The 21,122-nt window shown below is 40.6% G+C and overlaps 1 protein-coding gene across 3 annotated transcripts; it reads right to left on the bottom strand.

Moving 5' to 3' along the window:
- Positions 1–14,010: 14,010 nt before the first annotated feature.
- NANOG (Nanog homeobox) lies at positions 14,011–18,767 on the bottom strand. 3 transcript variants are annotated; one of them, XM_088836751.1, is made up of 5 exons: positions 18,632–18,767; positions 18,524–18,526; positions 15,823–16,085; positions 14,574–14,660; positions 14,011–14,427 (listed from the first exon to the last, which is right to left on the bottom strand). In XM_088836751.1, the coding sequence occupies exons 1-5, from the start codon at positions 18,765–18,767 to the stop codon at positions 14,011–14,013; spliced, it is 906 nt and encodes a 301-aa protein (XP_088692877.1). The 3 variants fall into 3 exon arrangements, with proteins under 3 accessions (XP_088692877.1, XP_055252149.2, XP_088692878.1); XM_055396174.2 differs by lacking the exon at positions 18,524–18,526; XM_088836752.1 differs by lacking the exon at positions 18,524–18,526 and having other exon boundaries at positions 14,011–14,382.
- Positions 18,768–21,122: the final 2,355 nt, after the last annotated feature.

Here is a 21,122-nt window from a genome sequence, read left to right as displayed (position 1 = left end):
AAATACCCAACAAGGTGTAAGGGTGCCAGTTTTTTGTTTGTTTGTTTAGCACCAAAATGTTTTATTGTGAAAAGTTTATCAACCTGAAGTGAGAAAGAGGTCCTATATTTTAAATCTTCATTTTTATTATGAGATTGAACCAAGAACTGGAAGCGACACTAATGTCCAGCAGTGGGTGAATGGATAAACACAATTAGAATATGTACCCAAGGGGATATTATACAGGCTGGAAAAGGACGGAAATCCTGCATATCCTTATACATGGACGAACCTCGAGGCCACAATATTAAGTGAAATAAGCCAGTCACAGAGAGACAAGTACTGTGTAAGTCTACTTGTATGAAGTATCTAAAGCAGTCAGATTCACAGAAACAAAGTAGAGTGTTGGTTACCAGGAACTGGGGAAGGGGAAATTAGAGTTGTTTGATGGGTATACAGCTTCATATTGAAAATGAAAGTCACTGAGTCATGTCCGACTCTTTGCGACCCCATGGACTGTCCATGGAATTCTCCAGGCCAGAATACTGGAGTGGGTAGCCTATTCCTTTTCCAGGGGTTCTTCCCAGCCCAGGAATCAAACTTAGGTCTGTTTGGTTCGGTGAGGGTGAGGGCCATCTTGCAGACTTCTTTTTTGGGTGGGGGTGGGGTTTGGGGGTTGCAAACTTTTTGCATTCTTTCATGGCAGAAAGGGCAAGAGAGCTTTCTCACGGGTTTGGGTTTTTTTAATATGGTGGTAATTCTGTTTTACTCATTTCCCAATGTGCCTTGGACATTACCCCATATTAGTAACTAAAGAACAGTCTTCCTTCTTTTTAGGTTCTCCATCATAGTGTGGATACCACAATGGATCCAACCATCCCCCTGATGGATTTGCATTTAAAATGTTTCTCATTTTTTGCCATTTCAACAAAAAGTACAGCATTAAAGAACTCTGTAAGTGTATCATGTCACACACATGCCAGTACATATGCTATGGAGTTGATTGATGGGTCAAAGGGTATGGATATTTGCAATTTTGGTAGATTGGGCTAAATTGCTTTCCATAGAGGTTGTTCGGTGGTTTGTTTTTTTATATATATATATATATAAATGCACTAGTCCCATTAGTGAGCGCTCCACCCTCATGTCCTAATCAGCTCCTAAAGGACCCAACAAACTAATGTCATCACATTGGTCATTAGGATTTCAACATATGAGTTGGAAGGACACAAATATTCAGACCACAACAGTTAAGACAGTCTATAAAAGTTTTAAATTTTTACGTCCAGTCCATTCATCTTTTTGTTATTTGGTGCCCTGCTCTGCAGTTTGCCAATTATTTGAGGCCTTTTCCTTTAGAAAAAAGAGACTGGAAAAATAGCCTATTGCAGCCTGTGCTCATTCTGAAGAAAAACTTGGGATAGAAATGAGTTCTTGAAAATAAGACTGAGTGACTAAGCACAGCACAGTATAGAATGTAAGTTAAATGCTTATCAGAAATGACCTAGGTACCAGCACTCAAAACTTTTACATTAAAATTATAGGACTTCCCTGGTGGTTCAGTCGTTGAGAATCCGCCTGACAATGCATAGGACACAGGTTTGGCCCCAGTTTCAGGAAGATTCCACATGCCACGGGGTACATAAGTTCATCTGCTGCAACTACTAAAGCCTGAGTGCCCTAGAACCCCTGCTCCGCTACAAGAGAAACCACCTCAGTGAGAAGCCCATTCACCGCAACCAGAGAGCAACCCCCACTCACTGCAACTAGAAAAAGCCTGTGCAACGACAAAGACCCAGTGCAGCCATAAATTTAAAAAAGAATATTTTTTATTATTTTTTAAAATAAAATTATAGGCGCACCTTTATATACATGAATACACCGAGGACATACTCCAAGGTTAGCTTAATGGCAGATAGAAAAAGAGGGGCTTCACGACATGAGTGTGGAACATTAGACATTTAGGGACTTCCCTGGGGGTCCAGTGGTTAAGACTCCATGCTCCCAATGCAAGGTGTACAGGTTCGAACCCTGGTTTGGGAACTAAGATCCCATATACCTCACGGTTTGGTAAAAAAATGCCAAGTTTAACTACCACGTCTCAGTAACAGATTGAGCACTATTCAAAAAAGCTAGCAAGTATATAGTCAGTTTGAATAATATCACCAGCCACTTTTACTCAGGCTGCATTTATACCTTGTTACACCCAATGACTGAAGAATTACATTATTTTCAAGTGCACATGGAGTAACAATATATTGGGCTGTGAAACAGGTCTTGAGAAATCTCAAAACAGCTCTTACAGAATATATTCTCTGAGCACAATAGAATTGAATTAGAAATCAGTAATGACATTATGCGGAGAAGGCAATGGCAAGCCACTCCAGTACTATTGCCTAGAAAATCCCATGGATGGAGGAGCCTGGTTGGCTGTAGTCCGTGGGGTTGTTACGGGTTGGACACGACTGAGCGACTTCACTTTCACTTTTCACTTTCACACATTGGAGAAGGAAATGGCAACCCACTCCAGTGTTCTTGCCTGGAGAATCCCAGGGACGGGGGAGCCTGGTGGGCTTCCGTCTATGGGGTCGCACAGAGTCGGACACGACTGAAGTGACTTAGCAGCAGCAGCAGCAGCAATGACATTATGACTGGAAAAGCACAAAGTGCTTAGAACAGACTTGTAAGTAAGTAATCTATTGGTCAAAAAATAAGTCATGGGACTTCCCTGGTGGTCTGTTGGCTAGTACTTCGCCTTCCAATGCAAGGGGTGTAGGTTCAATCCCCAGTGAAGGAGCTAAGATTCCACATGCCTTGCAATCAAAAAAGCAAAACATAAAACAGAAACAATATTTTAACAAATTCAATTTTAACAAATTCAACACTTTAAATAATGGTTCACATCAAAATATAGAAAAAATCACAAAGAAAATTGAAAAGTATTTCTAAATGGATGATTAAAGAATGCAATGTATCAAAAATTGTTAAATGCAGCTAAATCAGTGCTTTGAGAGAAATTTATAGCTCTAAATAATATTTAAATAGATTTTTTTTTAAAGACTTAAATCAATTATTTTTGTTGTTGTTGAGTTGCTAAGTCACGTCCTACTCTTTGTGACCCCATGGGCTGCAACATGCCTGGCTCCTCTGTCCTCTATTATCTCTGGGAATTTGCTCAAATTCATGTCCGTTGAGTCAGTGATGCTATCTAGCCGTCTCATCCTCTGTCACCCCCTTATCCTTTTGCCTTCAGTCTTTCCCAGCATTTTTCCAATGTGTCAGGTCTTCACACCAGGTGGCCAGTTGGAGCTTCAGTTTCTTCGAATGAAAATTCAGGGTTGATTTCCTTTAGAATTGACTGGTTTGATCTCCTTGCAGTGCAAAGGACTCTCAAGAGTCTTCTCCAGCAACATAATTCAAAAGCACCAATTCTTTGATGCTCTGCCCTCTTTATGGTCCAGCTCTCACATTCATACATGACCACTGGAAAAACCACAGCTTTGACTACACGGATGTTGGTCGGCAAGGTGATGTCTCTGCTTTTAATACACTGTCTAGGCTTGTCATAGCTTTTCTTTCAAGGAGCAAGCATCTTTTAATTTCATGGCTACAGTGATTTTGCAGCCCAAGACAATAAAATCTGTCGCTGCTTCCACTTTTCCCCCCTTCTTTTTGCCTTGAAGTAACGGGATCAGATGCCAGAATCTTAATTTTTTGAATGTCTGAGTTTCAAGCTAGCTTTTTCACTCTCCTGTTTCACCCTCATCAAGAGGCTCTTTAGTTCCTTTTCCCTTTCTTCCATTAGAATGGTATCATCTGCATATCTGAGGTTGTTGATATTTCTACTAGGCCACCTGGGAAGCCCTGTTTTTTCCTTACAAAACTCAGAGATAAACAAACCCAAAGTTAGTAGAAGTAAAAAAATAACAGAAATCATTGAAATAGAAAACAGTCTAGAGAAACAAATTCAGTCACAATTAGTTATTTGAAGAGTAATAAACTTGATAAATCAATAAGAAGACCGAACAGAAAGAGAGGAAACACAATTTACCAATATTGGAAATTTTTAAATGGGATATCCTGCTGATATCAGGAGGGAAATACAGAGTTAGTGTGAACACCTTTACACCAAAATGCAACAATTTGATGAAATGGGGAAAAAATTCTTGAAAGGCACAAATTACCAAAACAGACATGAGGTGACAGAAAATCTGATTAACCTTTCGTGTGTCAAATAAATTCAGTTCAGTTCAGCTCAGTCGCTCAGTCGTGTCCGACTCTTTGCAACCCCATGAATCACAGCATGCCAGGCCTCCGTGTCCATCACCAACTCCCAGAACCTACTCAAACCCATGTCCACTGAGTCGGTGATGCCATCCAGCCATCTCATCCTCTGTCCCCTTCTCTTCCTGCCCCCAATCCCTCCCAGCATCAGGGTCTTTTCCAATGAGTCAGCTCTTCGCATGAGGTGGCCAAAGTATTGGAGTTTCAGCTTTAGCATCAGTCCTTCCAATGAATACCCAGGACTGATCTCCTTTAGGATGGACTGAGGACTTTCAAGAGTCTTCTCCAGCACCACAATTCAAAAGAATCAATTCTTCAGCGCTCAGCTTTCTTCACAGTCCAACTCTCACATCCATACATGACCACGGGAAAAACCATAGCCTTGACTAGATGGACCTTGGTTGGCAAAGTAATGTCTCTGCTTTTTAATATGCTATCTAGGCTGGTCATAACTTTCCTTCCAAGGAGTAAGCGTCTTTTAATTTCATGGCTGCAATCAGCATCCACAGTGATTTTGGAGCCCCCAAAAATAAAGTCTGACACTGTTTCCCCATCTATTTCCCATGAAGTGATGGGACCAGATGCCATGATCTTCGTTTTCTGAATGTTGAGCTTCAAGCCAACCTTTTCACTCTCCTCTTTCACTTTCATCAAGAGACTTTTTAGTTCCTCTTCACTTTCTGCCATAAGGGTGGTGTCATCTGCATATCTGAGGTTATTGATATTTCTCCCAGCAATCTTGATTCCAGCGAGTGCTTCCTCCAGCCCAGCGTTCCTCATGATGTACTCTGCATGTAAGTTAAATAAGCAGGGTGACAATATACAACCTTGACGTACTCCTTTTCCTATTTGGAACCAGTCTGTTGTTCCATGTCCAGTTCTAACTGTTGCTTCCTGACCTGCATACAGGTTTCTCAAGAGGCAGGTCAGGTGGTCTGGTATTCCCATCTCTTGCAGAATTTTCCAGTTTATTGTGATCCACACAGTCAAAGGCTTTGGCATAGTCAATTATGCAGAAATAGATGTTTTTCTGAAACTCTCTAAATTAGTTAGCAAAAATTACTCCACAAAAATCTGCAGGTCCAGAAGATTCCCATGATGAATTCTGTCAGATATTTAAGGAAGAAATAATACTAATCTCACACAAGCTCTTTCAGAAAGTAGAAGAGGAAGGGCCACCCAAGGCGTACGGTTCATGGTGGAGAGTTCTGACAAAATGCAGTCCACTGGAGGAGGGAATGGGAAACAACTTCAGTACTCTTGCCTCGAGAACCCTATGAACACTATGGGAAGGGGAAAAAAAGCCTGGTCTTGCCTATTACTAATTGGGTCTTCCCAGACCTTTTTTCCAAAAAAGATTCTAAACAAAGGTTCTCAGTGAATGTGTACTTCGGAGGAGAGAATATTCAACCTTGTGCAGAGGGAAGGCATAACTCCCCACTCCTTAAGTGAGGCTATGAAGGAGGAAACCGACAGAACAGGCTCCATCTTGAAAGCAGGACTGCATCTTGGGCCAGACTGTGGAATTTGAGCTATATGCCCAGTATCTATGGAAAGGACATACCAACTGGAAAACCAAACCCCCAGGATGGAAGAGCCCCAGGGCTCGTACCTAGACTCTCTGTCGCCTAAAAGAATACCCTAATTGTCCGTGTAACCAAATAGAACCATAAATTCTATCATGCTTATTTAGGGATGACCACAGGCCTACTGATAATTGTCCACTGTTAATTACCTAGACCTAAGGCAAATGAATCAGGGGTTATCTTTGATTATATCTTTCTTTTCCTTTGTTCAGACTAGTTTCAGGGAATTTGGGGAGGTGGGTTTGGGCATGTACACTTAGGGTATATAAGGTTTTCAGAAAAACTGGTCGGGGTCCTTGGTTAAGAGGAGATTCTGCCTTGGGCCCGGTGTAATAAACTGCACTCCACTGTCTGCATCGTGCTTGTGAGTGAGTTTATTTCCTGGAATGGGTGGCTACAACAGCTATAGACATTGACTTCCTTCCCCAAAGTACAATATGGAAAAGGCAGGAAAAGAACAACATCAGAGTGGAGAAACCTGATACATTGAATGGAGTTCCCTCCTTGGACATTTTGAAATAGGTTTGCTTCTGTTTTCTCCAGTGCTTCTTGTTGGACCCCTGCCCCAGTCTTGCTGCTGATACACTGAAACAATATGAAAGAGGTTGATAATGCTTTCAGTTAAAACCTTTAACAGCAGATCTCTTTTCTGCTTGTCCTCAGCAATTCGTACGTCCAGTCCATTACAGTACCTCATCACACTCGGCCAAGAATGTTTGGGTGTTTCCTTCACTACTCCCCACTATGAGTCACTTGTCAAACAAGTGTCCTTTACCCTGATATGCTTTCTCATTTTTTCTTAATTTAAAAAAAAAAGATTTTTTTTTTGGTCACACTGCACATAGAATCTTAGTTCCCAGACCAAGGATCGAACTCACATCCCCTGCATTGCAAGTGCAAAGTCTTAACCACTGGACCACCAGAGAACTCTCTCCCTTGTTCCCCAACTCCATGGTCTCCAGTTAGTTCCCTTTAGGACCTCTCCCCAGTTCATCAGGCGTATCTATGTACATCTGTACCATCATACGTCGATCACACAGAATTGAGGGACATGTCTAGACAAATATTTCCTTGTCATGGAAGATTTGGTGATAAGAAAGAAACTTCCCAAGGTTCTGAAACAGGCAGCTGATGAACCCAGAACAGGTAGTGGAAGCCGGGGGTAGGTGTGACCCTCCAAGTGAGCTTAATGCTGCCTCTGGTGGCTTTGCCCAAAGCAGCCTTGTCTGATCTGTGGTTCAGAACCCAGAGTTCCAGGATTTTTGCCTCTCTGTGTGGTGCTGGTGAAGACTCTTGAGAGTCCCTTGTACTGCAAGGAGTTCCAACCAGTCCATTCTAGAGGAGATCAATCCTGGGTGTTCATTGGAAGGACTGATGCTTAAGCTGAAACTTTGGCCACCTCATGCAATGAGTTGACTCACTGGAAAAGACTCTGATGCTGGGAAGGATTGGGGTGGGAGTAGAAGGGGACAACAGAGAATGAGATGGCTGGATGGCATCACCAACTCTGTGGACATGAGTTTGAGTGAACTCCGGGAGTTGGTGATGGACAGGGAGGCCTGGCGTGCTGTGATTCATGGGGTCGCAAAGAGTTGGACACGACTGAGCGACTGAACTGAACTGAACTGAACTGAAAGGTAATAAGACAAATGCATGATCTATTTTCATGTTTCAAAAAAGTTATTTTCACTGGTAATTATTTATTCCTATATGTGCTATTCCTGTTCTTTCCAAATGGATATATTTATTATTTTTGTCTGATAATATATTCTCTAAAAAAATTCATAGCAAGTGATATGCAATAATATCAAGTAATAGCAAGTGAAATAATAGTAATAGGGTTACTATTACTAGTAACAGCAAGTAATAGCAAGTGAAAATTCCCTCAAATTTTTCCTTCCTTAAATATTGCTTTTTGTATATATCTTTCCACATTATATTTATGTCTCTCCATTGGAGAATCGTGTAGCAAAGAAACATCTGGGGCATTGGAGTCAGGTAATTAAGGGTTTGAATAAAGATTTTGACCATCCCCCCTAGGTACCATCTTTGATATGTTGCTTTGGCTCTTGGCTTCTTTTTTGATATAAAAAATTGATTTCAATAATCTCTTTCTCATATGAATATTTGGGGGAGTGTGGAAAAACCTGATTACCCATTAGTTCCTCAGTAGTAGAAGCTAATATGGAAACCTGTTAATTGGTTTGAAAAATATTAAAGAGATAGGCTTAACTAGTGATTATTTGTGCAGCAAAATGGATGGGCCTAGAGATTATCATACTAAGTGAAATAACTCAGAAAGATAAATACCATTATGATAGCACTTATATGTGACCTCTAAAAAAATAATACAAATTAACTTATTTATGAAACAGAAATAGACCCACTGACATTGAAAACAATCTTATGGTTGGGGGGGAAAGTCAGGGGGAGGGATAAATTAGGAATTTGGAATTAACATATGTGCGTGCGTGCATGAATGCTAAATCACTTCAGTCATGTCTGACTCTACCCCATGGACTGTAGCCTGTCAGGCTCCTCTGTCCATGAGGATTCTCCAGGCAAGAATACTGGAGTGGGTTGCCATGTCCTCCTCCAGGGGATCTTCCTGACCCAGGGATCGAACCCGTGTCTCTTATGTTTCCTGCATTGACAGACAGATTCTTTACCACTAGCGCCACCTGGGAAGCCCAGGATTAACATATGCACACTACTATATAGGAAATAGATAACCAACAAAGACCTGCTGTATAGCACAGTGAACTCTACTCAATATTTTGTAATAACCTATAAGGGAAAAGAATCTGAAAAAAATATATATATCATTGAGTCACTTTGCCATACACCTGAAACTAACAAAACATTGTAAATTAAGTGTACTTCAATTTTAAAAAATTAATTTAAAAAACCCTCCCAAAAGAGTAACTGTTTGGATATGGTAGGTGAAAGAAAATATCCTAGGATAATGATCAGGCTTCTAGCTATGATAATAGGGTGGATTATAGTGCTATGAGCCAGCATAAGTGTGAAATACATTTATAAGTATTTTCTTCCAAGTGGAATCTTGATTTTTTCACAATTCTTTTGGAAGGTGCAAACAGCATAAGGAAAGGCACAGCACAGAGCCAGCCATGGAGTTAAGAGTAATAGTCATTTTTCTCTTATCCTGACAAAGACTGATACAGCAGATATTTACACAAGGGCTTTTTCTCTATAGAGGGTAGTCTCAATAGATAAAGGGAACCATTTTTATTGACTTAATGAGATAGAAATTAATCAGGGAATCCGTGGGAATGAGTGCATTTGTGTTTAATGGTTTATCAGACAACGCTGAAGGAATCCACAAAGCCTTACACAATTTGGGGAATGTTAAGTATGACTATAGGGTCAAGTGGCTGAGGACGGATAAAAAACCTGAAAAATGAGAACTAGGATCTGGAAGAATGAAGGAAGGAATTGCAGAAGGACAGGAATTGGGTGACTCATCAAGTATTAAATGCATTTACTATATTGTCTGAGAATGTTCACTTTGACAGTTGAAAATAAGTGTAATTTATGTAACCTATGTGTGCATGAGTGCTCAGTTGTGTCTAACTCTTTGCAGCTCTGTGGATTGTAGCCTGCCAGGTTCCTCTGTCCGGGTATTCCAGGCAAGAAGACTGCACTGGGTTGCCATTTCCTACTTCAGGGGATCTTTCTGACCTTCAGATTTAACTCGAGTCTCCTGTGTCACCTGCATTGGCAGGTGGATTCTTTACCACTGAGCCACCTGGGAATCCCTATATAGCACATTAGCTATAGCTAAGTAAGCATGACTGATTTGGGTAGGCAGAGTACATGTACACAGAACACAGAATGGGACCAGAGGAGCAAGAGGCATCAATACTCTTGTTTAGTCCAACACTAAATTTCCTTATGTACCAGAGGCATCCAACATCCATAGCTTTTATCTATGTATTTATTTTCTGGAGCTGAGAAAGGTTTATTGCAAAGCCATGCAAGGAGACAGGTTCCTCATGCCCTAAAGAGTCAGAAGCTCCCCAGAGGGTTTCTGAGAAGCACTTTTAAAAGCCAGGTGAGGGAGGGGCATCACAGGATTTGTGATCAGCTTGTGCACAATTCTCTGATCAGATTGTGCCACCATCCATAGCTTTTAAATTGGTGGTCCATTGGTAACACCCATTCCGGTGCTACTTGTATTCTACCCAAGTGGTGAAAATAAATTCCACAGCTGTTCATCAAGTTCAGAAGAGCTATACTTATGGCCAGGAGTACCTGCCCTCAATGTCCCCGTGGAAAAAGCCTGGGTGACTGTGTCCAGCTGCATTTTTTCTGCAAAGATGTGGCCCTAATCCAGTCTGACCACATCCTTAGTCCCTGTCACATCTTGCACCCAAGACACGGGTTGTATGAACATTGTCAACCTTTCTATAACTCCCCCTTGAGACCCTAAGTGCATGAACCTGTCCCAGTTTAATTCATTCAGCAGGCTTCTATCATCTTGATTTCATCTGTGAGATTTTTCTGTTCAATACCTCGCTTGGTCGTTATACTTTGGAGGTAGAGCTACTTTGCATTCATTTCCCAAGATTTTAACCTTTTTAAATTCTCAAGGACACTTTCTCCCAGGCCACATCAAACACCCAGAAACCGGCATCCCCTTAAGGAAGAGCTCGCCACCAGCTGCTGCTTTCAGTCTGGTTTCACCTCAGCCTCACACCAAGGCATCTATTCAAATGCCTACATTCAGTCTCCTCAGTCGGACTCACTTCCTGTGCCAGAAGCTTTTGTCGGCCCCAACTGCTTCTTTCTTTAACAAATTCCCTTTATCTCCACTTGCGGTGAGCTCCTTGGGCCGCGGGGGGCCAGCAGTGTTTACTAAGGGCCCTGCCCCTTTCCTGCCCTGTCTGGCGGTTGTCTGCCATTACTTTGGGTCTCAAATCATGTCTTACCTACTACCTCCCCCACACCCTAGACACCAGGTTTTCTGAATAGTAGGATTATTCGTAACAGGATGAAATTTGTCCTTTACCCCGAGAATTGGGTGCTTGAATCTCCGTGAGCAAGGCCTCTACTCCTCCCACTCGGGCTTCCAGGCTGAGGAATTCAGAAGACCTAGGCAAATTCACCCCCACGTGCAGTAAAATGACATTGGAAGTGACATCCCCACGTGCAGTAAAATGACATTGGAAGGGAGGATGGAGAGAGCGAGATTTTCTCAAGAGAAGGGATGTGGAAAGATGGGAGAGGTTGGCAGGTGACTTAATAATCTCCTTTTTTGCCTGTCTCCTCCTCTTATACTAGTTTATATTCTTAGTAATCCTATGACCCAAAGCAAACACTTATTAGTCTTTAAATTGCTGTTGGTAATAGCAAAATGATTTGTAATGGCAAATAACCAAAACAGAAGCAAATTAATGTATTTGTAATATGTATTGCAGCATTTAGTATGTGTCAGTACAGCATTTAAATTCATTGATGTGGAGATTTCAGTTAGAAAAAGTTGCAAAAAATGCATATAATTTATTTGGATAGGAAAAGTGAGTTATGTTTATGTCACGTGTATGCATGAAAATGTCAGGAAAGATATCAGAGTTAAAGTAACAATCTTTCTTTTTTAAGGAAATGACAAAGTCACACTGAGATATCAGGAAACTCCAAAAAATTTAAAATCTTTCCCTGGTTTCACTAACTTGAATCTCACTCTTCATTAACAGAAATATTTTGAGAATATTTGAGGAAGAAACCATCTCAACATTAACTGCTTAATAAGGAAAATAAGGACTCTTCTTGAATGTAGTTGTCAATTTTTATTACTTATCTAAATTATCTCAGATCTATTTTGACGTGCAGAGGCTGAAAAAAAGTGGATGAAAGCTTTTCAGAAGAGAATATATGGTATAATCCTCTTATAGTGGAGTAACAGTCTATTAAAATCAACGTATAGAAACCACCCATATTACATATACTAAAACACCTGTAGGAATATATGCTTTCTTGTTGATATTGTTTACTAGACTCACTTCATTATGTATTTCTCTACTGCTTAGTTTTTAATGATTTAGTTTTGCAGTCAAAAGCTCCAGTCTAAGCAAGTAGTGATTGTCAAAATTCCATCAATTTTCTGCTCCCCCCCTTTTACTTGCTTCCTTTCTTTTCCATTATCTAGCATGATGCTTTAAACAAGGTGCTCCTATCCTTTCTGGCACTAATAAATCTTCCTAAATTAGCTGTTCCTTACCAATATATTCCCAATGTCTTATAGCTACACTTAATCCAAAGCACAAAGTTGTAAAAAAACTAACAATGGTTCATCTCAGTAGTGGAAAACTAAATTTGGTGTTTCCTGGGTTCTACCACTTTACTTTTAAATTGGAATATAACTGATTTACAATGTTGTGTTTCTGCCCTACAACATGAATAAGCTATGTGTATACACATATCCCCTCCCTCTTGAGCCTCCTCCCACCCCCAATAACACTTTACAGTAACTGTTGTTTTCCCAAGTTTTCCAGTTTCTGGTTCATCCTTTAGTACTTTTCTCACATCTGTCAGTTCATCTTGTGCACTTGTTTAGAGCCAAGAATTTTGTAAATGTTAAAGTGACTGATGATACAATCAATCAGTGCTATTTCCATTATCTACTCAGTTAAATATGCTGCTTGGCACAAAATTCACCTGTCTGCCAGTCAAAAAGAATATTTCATTGAACTTTGGTGTTGGTAGAAATTTTCACTTACTTCCTCTTTTAGTCAAATGTCTAAACTCACTGGGTTGGACAGTATGATAGATCAACATTGGAAAACTAGGGGAACCAGGAGGAAAATAAGAAAACCACTCTGGTTATTCCCTCCAATGCTCTGTGGTAACCTAAATGGGAAAGAATTGCAAAAAAAAAGTGGGGGGTGTATATATATATATATATATATATAGCTGATTCACCTTGCTAGTACAGCAGAAACTTGAACATTGTAAAGCAGCTATACTCCAATAAAAATTAACTTAAAAGAATCATTCTTAATTTCACATAAAAATTAAGAATAAAAAAAAAAAATAAGCTGGACTTTGTGGCAGAATAGCACAGAACCTGTCATGTGTTACAGGAGAGCTTCCAATTCCACCTTTTCCCCTCCTCCCTCATCTCCCTGCATTGCCCATCACTTAGTTTCTTTATAAACCTTTGCTCCAGATCTTCCACATGTGGCATTCCTCCTTAACTGCAAACCACAGATTTTATTGTTTCAATATTACACACACAGAAAGGAAATAAGTTTGTTCAAGTTTAATTAATCCATCACCTAATATTGTGTATCTGGTTACCTTTCCTTTACTCACTTCTAGTCTCCTGGATGCCTAGAGAAGATTAGTTTATTTCCTTCCATATCAAAAAATATTCCCATGCTGACTTCCCTGGTGGTCGAGTGGCTAAGACTGCGAGCTCCCAAGGCAGGGGCCCTTGGATTCAATCTCTGGTCGGGGAACTAGATCCCACATGCTGCAACTAAACTAAGACCCAACACAGCCAAATAAATTAAAAAAAAAAAAAAGTTTTCTATGTTTAGTCAGATTTTTAACTCTTCGAATCACTGCCTGAAATCGGGGAGAGACAACTAAATGTAAAATGGCTATTTTTTATTTATTTGTACTTAAACAACAAACCAGCCAAACTGGTACTACTATGATGTGGCAAAATACAAAACATCGTTCTCCAAAAATAGTGATGAACAAATTAGGGGTTGTAGTAAAATAGCTAAAAGGGGTGGAGGAAATCAGTAAAGCACTCTTCATCTTAAGGACCGAGATTCTAACAAGTAAAGCCTCCTTATCCCAGAAAATGTGAATAATCCTCATCACATGTCTTTGTACTTTTGCTCCCTGTGCTTAGATTCTAGATCCTAAAAGTATCCAAAATATTATATATTATATCCAAAATACTATTATCGAGTTATCTATAGCCAGACACCTTTTGTCATGTTGTACAATTCTTCTGAAACCTCTTATTGGACTTATTACCCTTCCCCCTCAAATTGACACAGAAGGTATAGTGAAAAGCAGCTTACTAAGGGGAAGTGGTACAGAATTCTAAAACGAGAAAAATTCTAGCGGACACACAGTCTCTGCTCACGTTAAGATTGCATACAATAGCTGTCACAAATAGCCGTTACAAATCTTCAGGCTGTATGTTGAGAGGGTAGTTTGGGAATAAATCTGTGATTTGCTGCTGGGAACTCAAATACTTGACAGTTTGCTGTATTACATTATAATTTTCCCCAGCAGTTCCCAGGGTGGCCTCCAGATCACAGATGGGAGAATTCTGCTGGAGCTGGATCCCAGGCTGCAGGAATTCCTCCACGTAGTTGTTGAACTGATTGTTCCAAGGCTGGTTATTCCAGGCTTGGGGGCACCAGGCCTGACTGTTCCAGGGGTGGTTGCTCCAAGACTGGCTGTTCCAGCTCTGGTTGCTCCACGTGGGGTTATTCCAGGTCTGGTTACCCCACATGGGCAGGTTTCCAGGAGAGTTCACCAAACACCCCTGGTGGTAGGAATAGAAGCCCGGGTATTCTGCCGTTGCTGGGCCCTTTTGAAAAAAGAAGAATGGATTAACTAAAAAAGTACTTGGAAGTTCAGAATTGCCCATGGTTGAGATAGCATGCTGCAGCAATGGACAAAACTGAAAAGTCTTTGTTAGGAAGAAGCAGAAAAATTTAAGTTTTCTCTTATTACCTGAGGCATGCCATTGCTATTCCTCGGCCAGTTGGTTTTCTGCCATTTCTTACATTTCATTCTCTGGTTCTGGAACCAGGTCTTCACCTGACAAGGAAAAGATAACCAGAAAAAGTTTAAGATATTAGTAGGACCTCCGATCTTCCAATGCTGGGGGCATGGGTTCAATCCCTGGTCAGGGAGCTAAGATCCCATGTGTTGCATGCCAAAAATCTCCCCCAAAACCCACAAATAAATTTAAAATTAAATATTAGTAATGCAGGATGTATTGATAGTAAGAACCAAAGAAGATTAAGGTTTGGTTATTTTCCCAATAGCTACAACTATCGCAAACTTGAAACAAAAATTCTAATTATCAGACTCTTTTCTTAAATCCTGAATCTGAGTGAATTTCAAGCCTTTCAAGTCAGTTGGCTTTTTAAATAAACTTATGTTTAATAAACTTAACCAGTTAGATACACTGAGAGTATGGCTAGGAGGCTATGGCTATGAACTAGGAGGTTCACACTCAAATGTCTACCCATACTGTTCATTAGCCACAGTTAAAAGTAACTTGTTTGCAATAATAAGCACCCCCCCTTCCATATTAGCACATTTACATTTAATATGACAATCGTGTTTTAATTCAAGAATTATGAAACATACTTCACAAGGACAACTATACAAAAAGTTAAGATCATTTGATAGAGGACTTTCCAAGTATGGTACCAGAGATAGAAAACCATTTGCCTGAATAAACTAGCCAATAAATATATGAAAAAATGATTAACTTCATCAGTAATCAGATGTATACAGATAAAACATGCAACTTTAATTTTAATGCGAACCAGTAGTTGTCTAGGACTCTTCTAACTCAAGATGATAGGAGTGTTTTTCCTTTCTTTAAGGGAAAACTGGAAACATTTTCACATTTTGGCTTGTTTAACAAGGGAAATGGTTTAATAAATTATGACACATTTGCAATAGATATTTAGTGAAAGAAAGATGGTCACAAAACACATTACAAAAAGATTCCATTTTCATTATTAAAAATTAACTTATTTGTAGAGATGCATAAACATTCTTTTTTTTTCCCCAAAAAAAGTATTCAGCTGTGTGGGGTCTTAGTTGTGACATGTGGGATCTAGTTCCCTGACCAGGAATCAAACCCAGGCCCCCTTCATTGGCAGTGCTGAGTCTTAGCCACTGGACCACCAGGGAAATCCCTTGTTTTATATTTCTTATTGCATGGACAACAAAACAACTGTACCTGCTTGTAGCTGAGGTTCAAGACATTGGAAAGTTCTTGCATTTGCTGGAGACTGAGGTATTTCTGCCTCTGAAATCTGTCATTCAGCACACACAGCTGAGTCTGTGAGAACACAGTTCTGACCTTCTGTTTCTTGACTGGGACCTTCTCTTCCTTCTCTGTGCTCTCCTCTGCAGACAGGGGCAGTGGTTTCACTCTGGGGCTTGTGGAAGAATCAGGACTGTCCTGAATAAGCAGATCCATGGAGGAAGGAAGAGGAGAGACTGTTGGGAATAAAACAACACTTTTCTCTAAAATTTCAAATATTAAAAAATGCACTGTTTTCAAAGCACTATTAAAAGTCCTCAGAGCAAGATGGTAGGTAATAACTTTATTCTTGTAATAACTTTATTCTTAAGTGATCCTGAACACTGGCAAGTTTTGCACAAAATACATTTTACATGTAATAGACATGGTTAATATCATGTGTTGCTGGGGAACAGTTTTTGTTCAGTGGCTAAGTTGGAGAAGACTCTTGAGAGTCCCTTGTACTGCAAGGAGATCCAACCAGTCCATTCTAAAGGAGATAAATCCTGGGTGTTCATTGGAAGGACTGATGCTAAAGCTGAAACTGCAAAACCTCATGCGATGAGTTGACTCACTGGAAAAGAGTCTGATGCTAGGAGGGATTGGGGGTGGGAGGAGCAGGGGACGACAGAGAATGAGATGGCTGGATGGCATCACTGACTCTGTGGACATGAGTTTGAGTGAACTCCGGGAGTTGGTGATGGACAGGGAGGCCTGGCATGCTGTGATTCATGGGGTTGCGGAGAGTCGGACACGACTGAGCGACTGAACTGAAGTCCTGTCCAGACTCTGCAACCCCGTGGACTGCAGCTCACCAGGTTCCCCTGTCCTGGGTGGGAAGCAAAGAGGGACTCAAACCTCTTTGATAAAACAGATGATCCAGATTCTTGGGGACCCTATAGAATTAACAGTTTACTACCCAGTTTTAATACCAGGACTGTCAGAAAATGTGAATTCCAATAAACGCCTATTGCAACCCAGACCTTGGTTAGCTCTGTGGTCTCATTTCCAGGATTATCCCTTCCTCATGGAGTTTATTTGTTTTGGTTTGGCAATTGGGCCAAGCTTATCATAGTTGTTTTTTTAAGTGAAATATGCTTGCTGTATAATATGTAAATCGCAGGTGTACAATATAGTTATTTACAATTTTTAAAGGTTATAATTATAAAATATTTGCTATCTTTTCCATGTTGTATATCTCATGGAGTTTTTCCATTGATTAGGATGATGCAACAGACAAAAAATTTAAAAGAACACAACAAGGTAACAGAAAAACACTGTCTAGCAAAGGCTTGACATATATTATTGACTTTGTAACTGAGAATTTTATTTCCTGTATTAGATTTATTTGTATAGAGGTATTCCCAGTGCTCAACTCGAATTCTACCCTTGTCATGGAATAAATGGACAGGCCCCTTAAACAGCCACAACTAAAAATTTAAAAAAAGATCACAATTTCACAAGTAGGAAAGTCAACTCATGACTAGAGGTTAGGTGTGTCTTAAAAATTATCTAGGATTTCCCTGGTGGTCCAGTGGTTAAGACTCTGTGGGCTTCCAATGCAGGGTGCACGGCTTCCATCCCTGATTGAACAAAGATCCCACACAGCAAGGGGCTTGGTCTAACAAAATTTTTTAAAATCATCTTTACAAATGTGCAGTTAGCTTGCTAGGAGGACATGCCCATTTCCTTGTATTAAGTGCTGTATTTTCACCATGTGAAATTATAAAAGGATACAAACACAAAATTTAGGAAAATGGGGTTAACATTAAAATCCAACACTCAAATATCGCAGTTGGGACATCTTGCCTCAAATACAGCAGTTATTTTATTATTCTCTTCTCCACAACCAAGTTCTACAGTTGTAATCATAAATAGTTCTTTGTCTGTCTTACACCATAAATGTTAAAAAAAATCTCATTCCTGGGTAAATGGCTAGTGTTACCTTTTACCTTTTTATTTTCCATAATGACTGCCAAGTTGATTTCCCAAAAAGGTGGTGCTGTCTTTACAGTATCCTGAGCATCTCTTACATTCAGAGTTACCAGTTAGAAGCTTAAGTACTAGAGCATAGATTTTGAAGCCAAACTGGATTTCAGATCTGAGCTCTTACCCATTTAGACAGCCTATTAAACCTTCTGGAATCATCCACCATCAAGTGAGGTGAACACTTACTTCCCCTGGATTTAGGAGACCTGAGCATACCAGGTGCTTAAAAACTACCCAGTAATATCCAGACATCCAGAGGTTAGGAGAAGACACCACGGCTACTTGTATAGTAGAAAGGTAAAATACTTCCAAAAGGTGCGTTTCGGATCATTAAGGATGCCATCTCTAGCACACCTTGAATAGACAGACGGAAAAGGCGATGCTCACCCGTGCCAAGCCATGATGCTCTGACTTATGGCTTCGCAGTAACATTTCCGTTACTGGGTGCTCCGCATGACGCTAAGGTTTTACTCATCAGTGTATCATATCGCATTTGCCTGTGGCTCGTAAACTCTCAAATACACCGTATACATTCGAACTGCTCCTCCCGGGACCCCGTCTGACGCCTGAGACACCGGGGAAGCGCACGACCCCATCAGATTATAGTTGGAAAAGAGGTGTCGAGAGGATTAACAGATCATGACACCTGCTTATGTTGATGGGCTCAAGAGGAAGACAAATGACCTTCAGTCCCTTTCTTCTTTCTCTTTCCCTGAAGGAACTTAGCCCCTTCAAGGATTCAGTATTTTCTTACCAGTGTCCGTGTCGAGGGTGTCAGCAGATGACATTTGCAAGGACGCGTAACTTTCTTCAGGCATGGGTGAAGATTCCCTAGAGTTGGATGCTTCGGAGCCAAGCAGGCTTTGGGGACAAGCTGGGTCCGCACTCATGTTGTTGAGTTTAAGGAGAAGGAAAAAGCCTGAGAGCTAGATGCTAGGAAAAGTCCAGGCTGAAGAATCTATGTAGAAGAACTTAGAGAAAGGTGAAGATCTCCAGGTGTGAAAGTCTTTATTAAAAAAAGACGGAATGAAAGGAGTCACCTGTGAGATAAGTACCAAGCAGTCCAATCTAGGAAAATGAAAACATATAGTTAGAGGCTCTACATTTATAAGTAAGGCTCATCCATACATCGCCCCGCCCCTCCTGGCAACCCCACGCCCACACACACCCTTGCGAATTCCCGGTTAATCCCGTCTGCCAGTCTCACCAAGGCCATTGTAATGCAAAAGAGAGTTGCAGAGTAACCCAGACCCGGTGGGAAACTGGAAAACTAGGACCTAGGAAATGGGAAACATCATGAACCCAGCAAAGAGATACTCCTAGCTTCACCTTGTTTCCACCTTTTAAAAGTCAAAGATGCACCTCCGATTCTTGTGACCACCAAAGGTGACTGAAACTCTCACTGGGACAATAAATTCCCTTGACTTGAGACCCCCTTAGGGTCTCGAAATCAGGCTAATTTATGGCAAAAACTGCAACTAACTCCATTTTCCTCTTTGGTTCACTCTAAGGTCACAGTAAAACACATATGGAATGTTAAGGCATCAGCTGATGTTAAAAAATCGTACTTGTTGTCAGCCCCCACCTAACTTGTGTCTTGGTTTTTGGCTTTCAGAAAAACCACCAAATCTCTTCAGCAGGGCAAGAGCCAGAGGAAAGGACCTGCAGACCTAGAATCCTGGGAGCCTGGTTAGTCATCATACATAAACCTTTACTGTGGAGGATTTTAAATTGGTTTTTAAAAACACATAAACACATAAGTGCTTGGCTTAGCCACTTTACTAAGTCTCGGTTTCCTCATCTACAAATAAGGGCAAAAGTACCTTATCTGTACCTTCTCTGTGTTATTGTAAGAATCAAGGAAAGTAAAATGCTCATAACATTTGACATGTCCGTGATCTACACCCATGGCTGTTAATAGAAATTCTTTCAGGACCCTATGCCTATGACCTCTAAGTCTGACAATACTTAATGAGATTTTTGTTCTCATCCAGTGAACATGAAATCTAACATTGCATGATAGAATGAAAGCACCACTTTCTTTATCTGGGACATTGCTAGATATAAAATAATAAGATTTATTGACCTGTGAAAAGAAAAGTTAAAGTGTTCCTCGCTCAGTCCTGTCCCACTCTGTGCGACCCCAGGGACTGTAGACCGTCAGGCTCCTCTGTCCGTGGGATTTCCCAGGCAAGAATTCTGGAGTGGATTGCCATTCGCTTCTCCAGGGGATCTTTCCAATCCAGGTATGGAACCTGGGTCTTCTGTGTCTCCTGCATTGGAAACAAGGAGAAAAAGAACATTCTCTAGGCAATTGATATTCCTGGAATAGACTTGCCAGAGCAAATGTGATAGATTTATTTTAGAACCAACATTTGCCCTCCTGACTATTTCTCCTTCCTAAACAGTCATCTTTATCTTGCCTTTTTTTTGCTTCTTCTGGCTCTTTCTTTGAATAGATTTTCCTTCTCAGGCATGGAAATCCTGTCTGGTCCTTAAACCTCACACCATCCTCTTTCTTTTTCTTTTGGTTTATTTCCCAAAGGAACAGTTTTTAGAGTTGAATTCCAGCACTAACATGTTTATGGACAAAAGATAACTATCTGCGCCTTCAATTTTCCTCCTCATTCCCAAATTCAACATTCAAGAATCTTTAAGATTTCTTTGTTTCCAATCTCCCAATTCTAAAAGCAAGCCCTTGGCAAATTGCTATTATATGTTTTTCTAAAATACAATTCTTGACTAATCCTCCCATCCACTCTGCTGCTCAGGTCTCCACCTGCTGGCTTAGCTCCCACACGAGCTGAGTTTGACTCACAATACAAAGATGCAGACTTGCAAGAGTAGGATTATTGCAGGGTCCAAACAAGGGGATGAAATTCTGTGTAATCTTTGTCTTCGTGGACCACTATCCTGGAGGGGAAAAGAGTCTGGAAGAGAGGCCTCAAGGAGAGGGTGGGTGGAATACACTGTGTTTCAGGCAGAGAGTCTCTGTCTCATTAGAAATAGAAGATGATTTCTTTAAAAAAAAAAAAAAAAAAAAGGAATGTCAGGGACTTCCCTAGCAGTCCAGTGTTTAAGACTGCGTGCTTCCACTGCAGGGAGCAGAGGTTCCATCCCCAGGCAGGGAACTGAGATCCCAAATGCCCTGCAGTATGGCCAAAGAGGGGAAAAAAAAAGAATGTGAGGTGATGGATGTTAACTGAACTTATTGTGGTGATCTTGCAACACATCAGTCAGTCAGT

Source organism: Moschus berezovskii, chromosome 6 (assembly GCF_049115385.1).
Source record: "Moschus berezovskii isolate FMDL1 chromosome 6, NW_MosBer_1.0, whole genome shotgun sequence".
Lineage (NCBI taxonomy): Eukaryota > Metazoa > Chordata > Mammalia > Artiodactyla > Moschidae > Moschus > Moschus berezovskii.
This window is presented reverse-complemented; position numbering and strand designations above follow the sequence as displayed.

What these genes read in the sequence shown, in the direction of transcription:
- NANOG (XM_088836751.1), bottom strand. Translation starts at nt 18,767, where the DNA reads ATGAGTGCGGACCCAGCTTGTCCCCAAAGCCTGCTTGGCTCCGAAGCA. An exon ending in TGAACCTCAGCTACAAGCAG is followed by an intron (nt 14,661 to 15,822) that starts GTACAGTTGTTT and finishes TTTCCTTGTCAG; the next exon opens with GTGAAGACCTGGTTCCAGAA. An exon ending in ATAGCAATGGCATGCCTCAG is followed by an intron (nt 14,428 to 14,573) that starts GTAATAAGAGAA and finishes TTTTTTCAAAAG; the next exon opens with GGCCCAGCAACGGCAGAATA.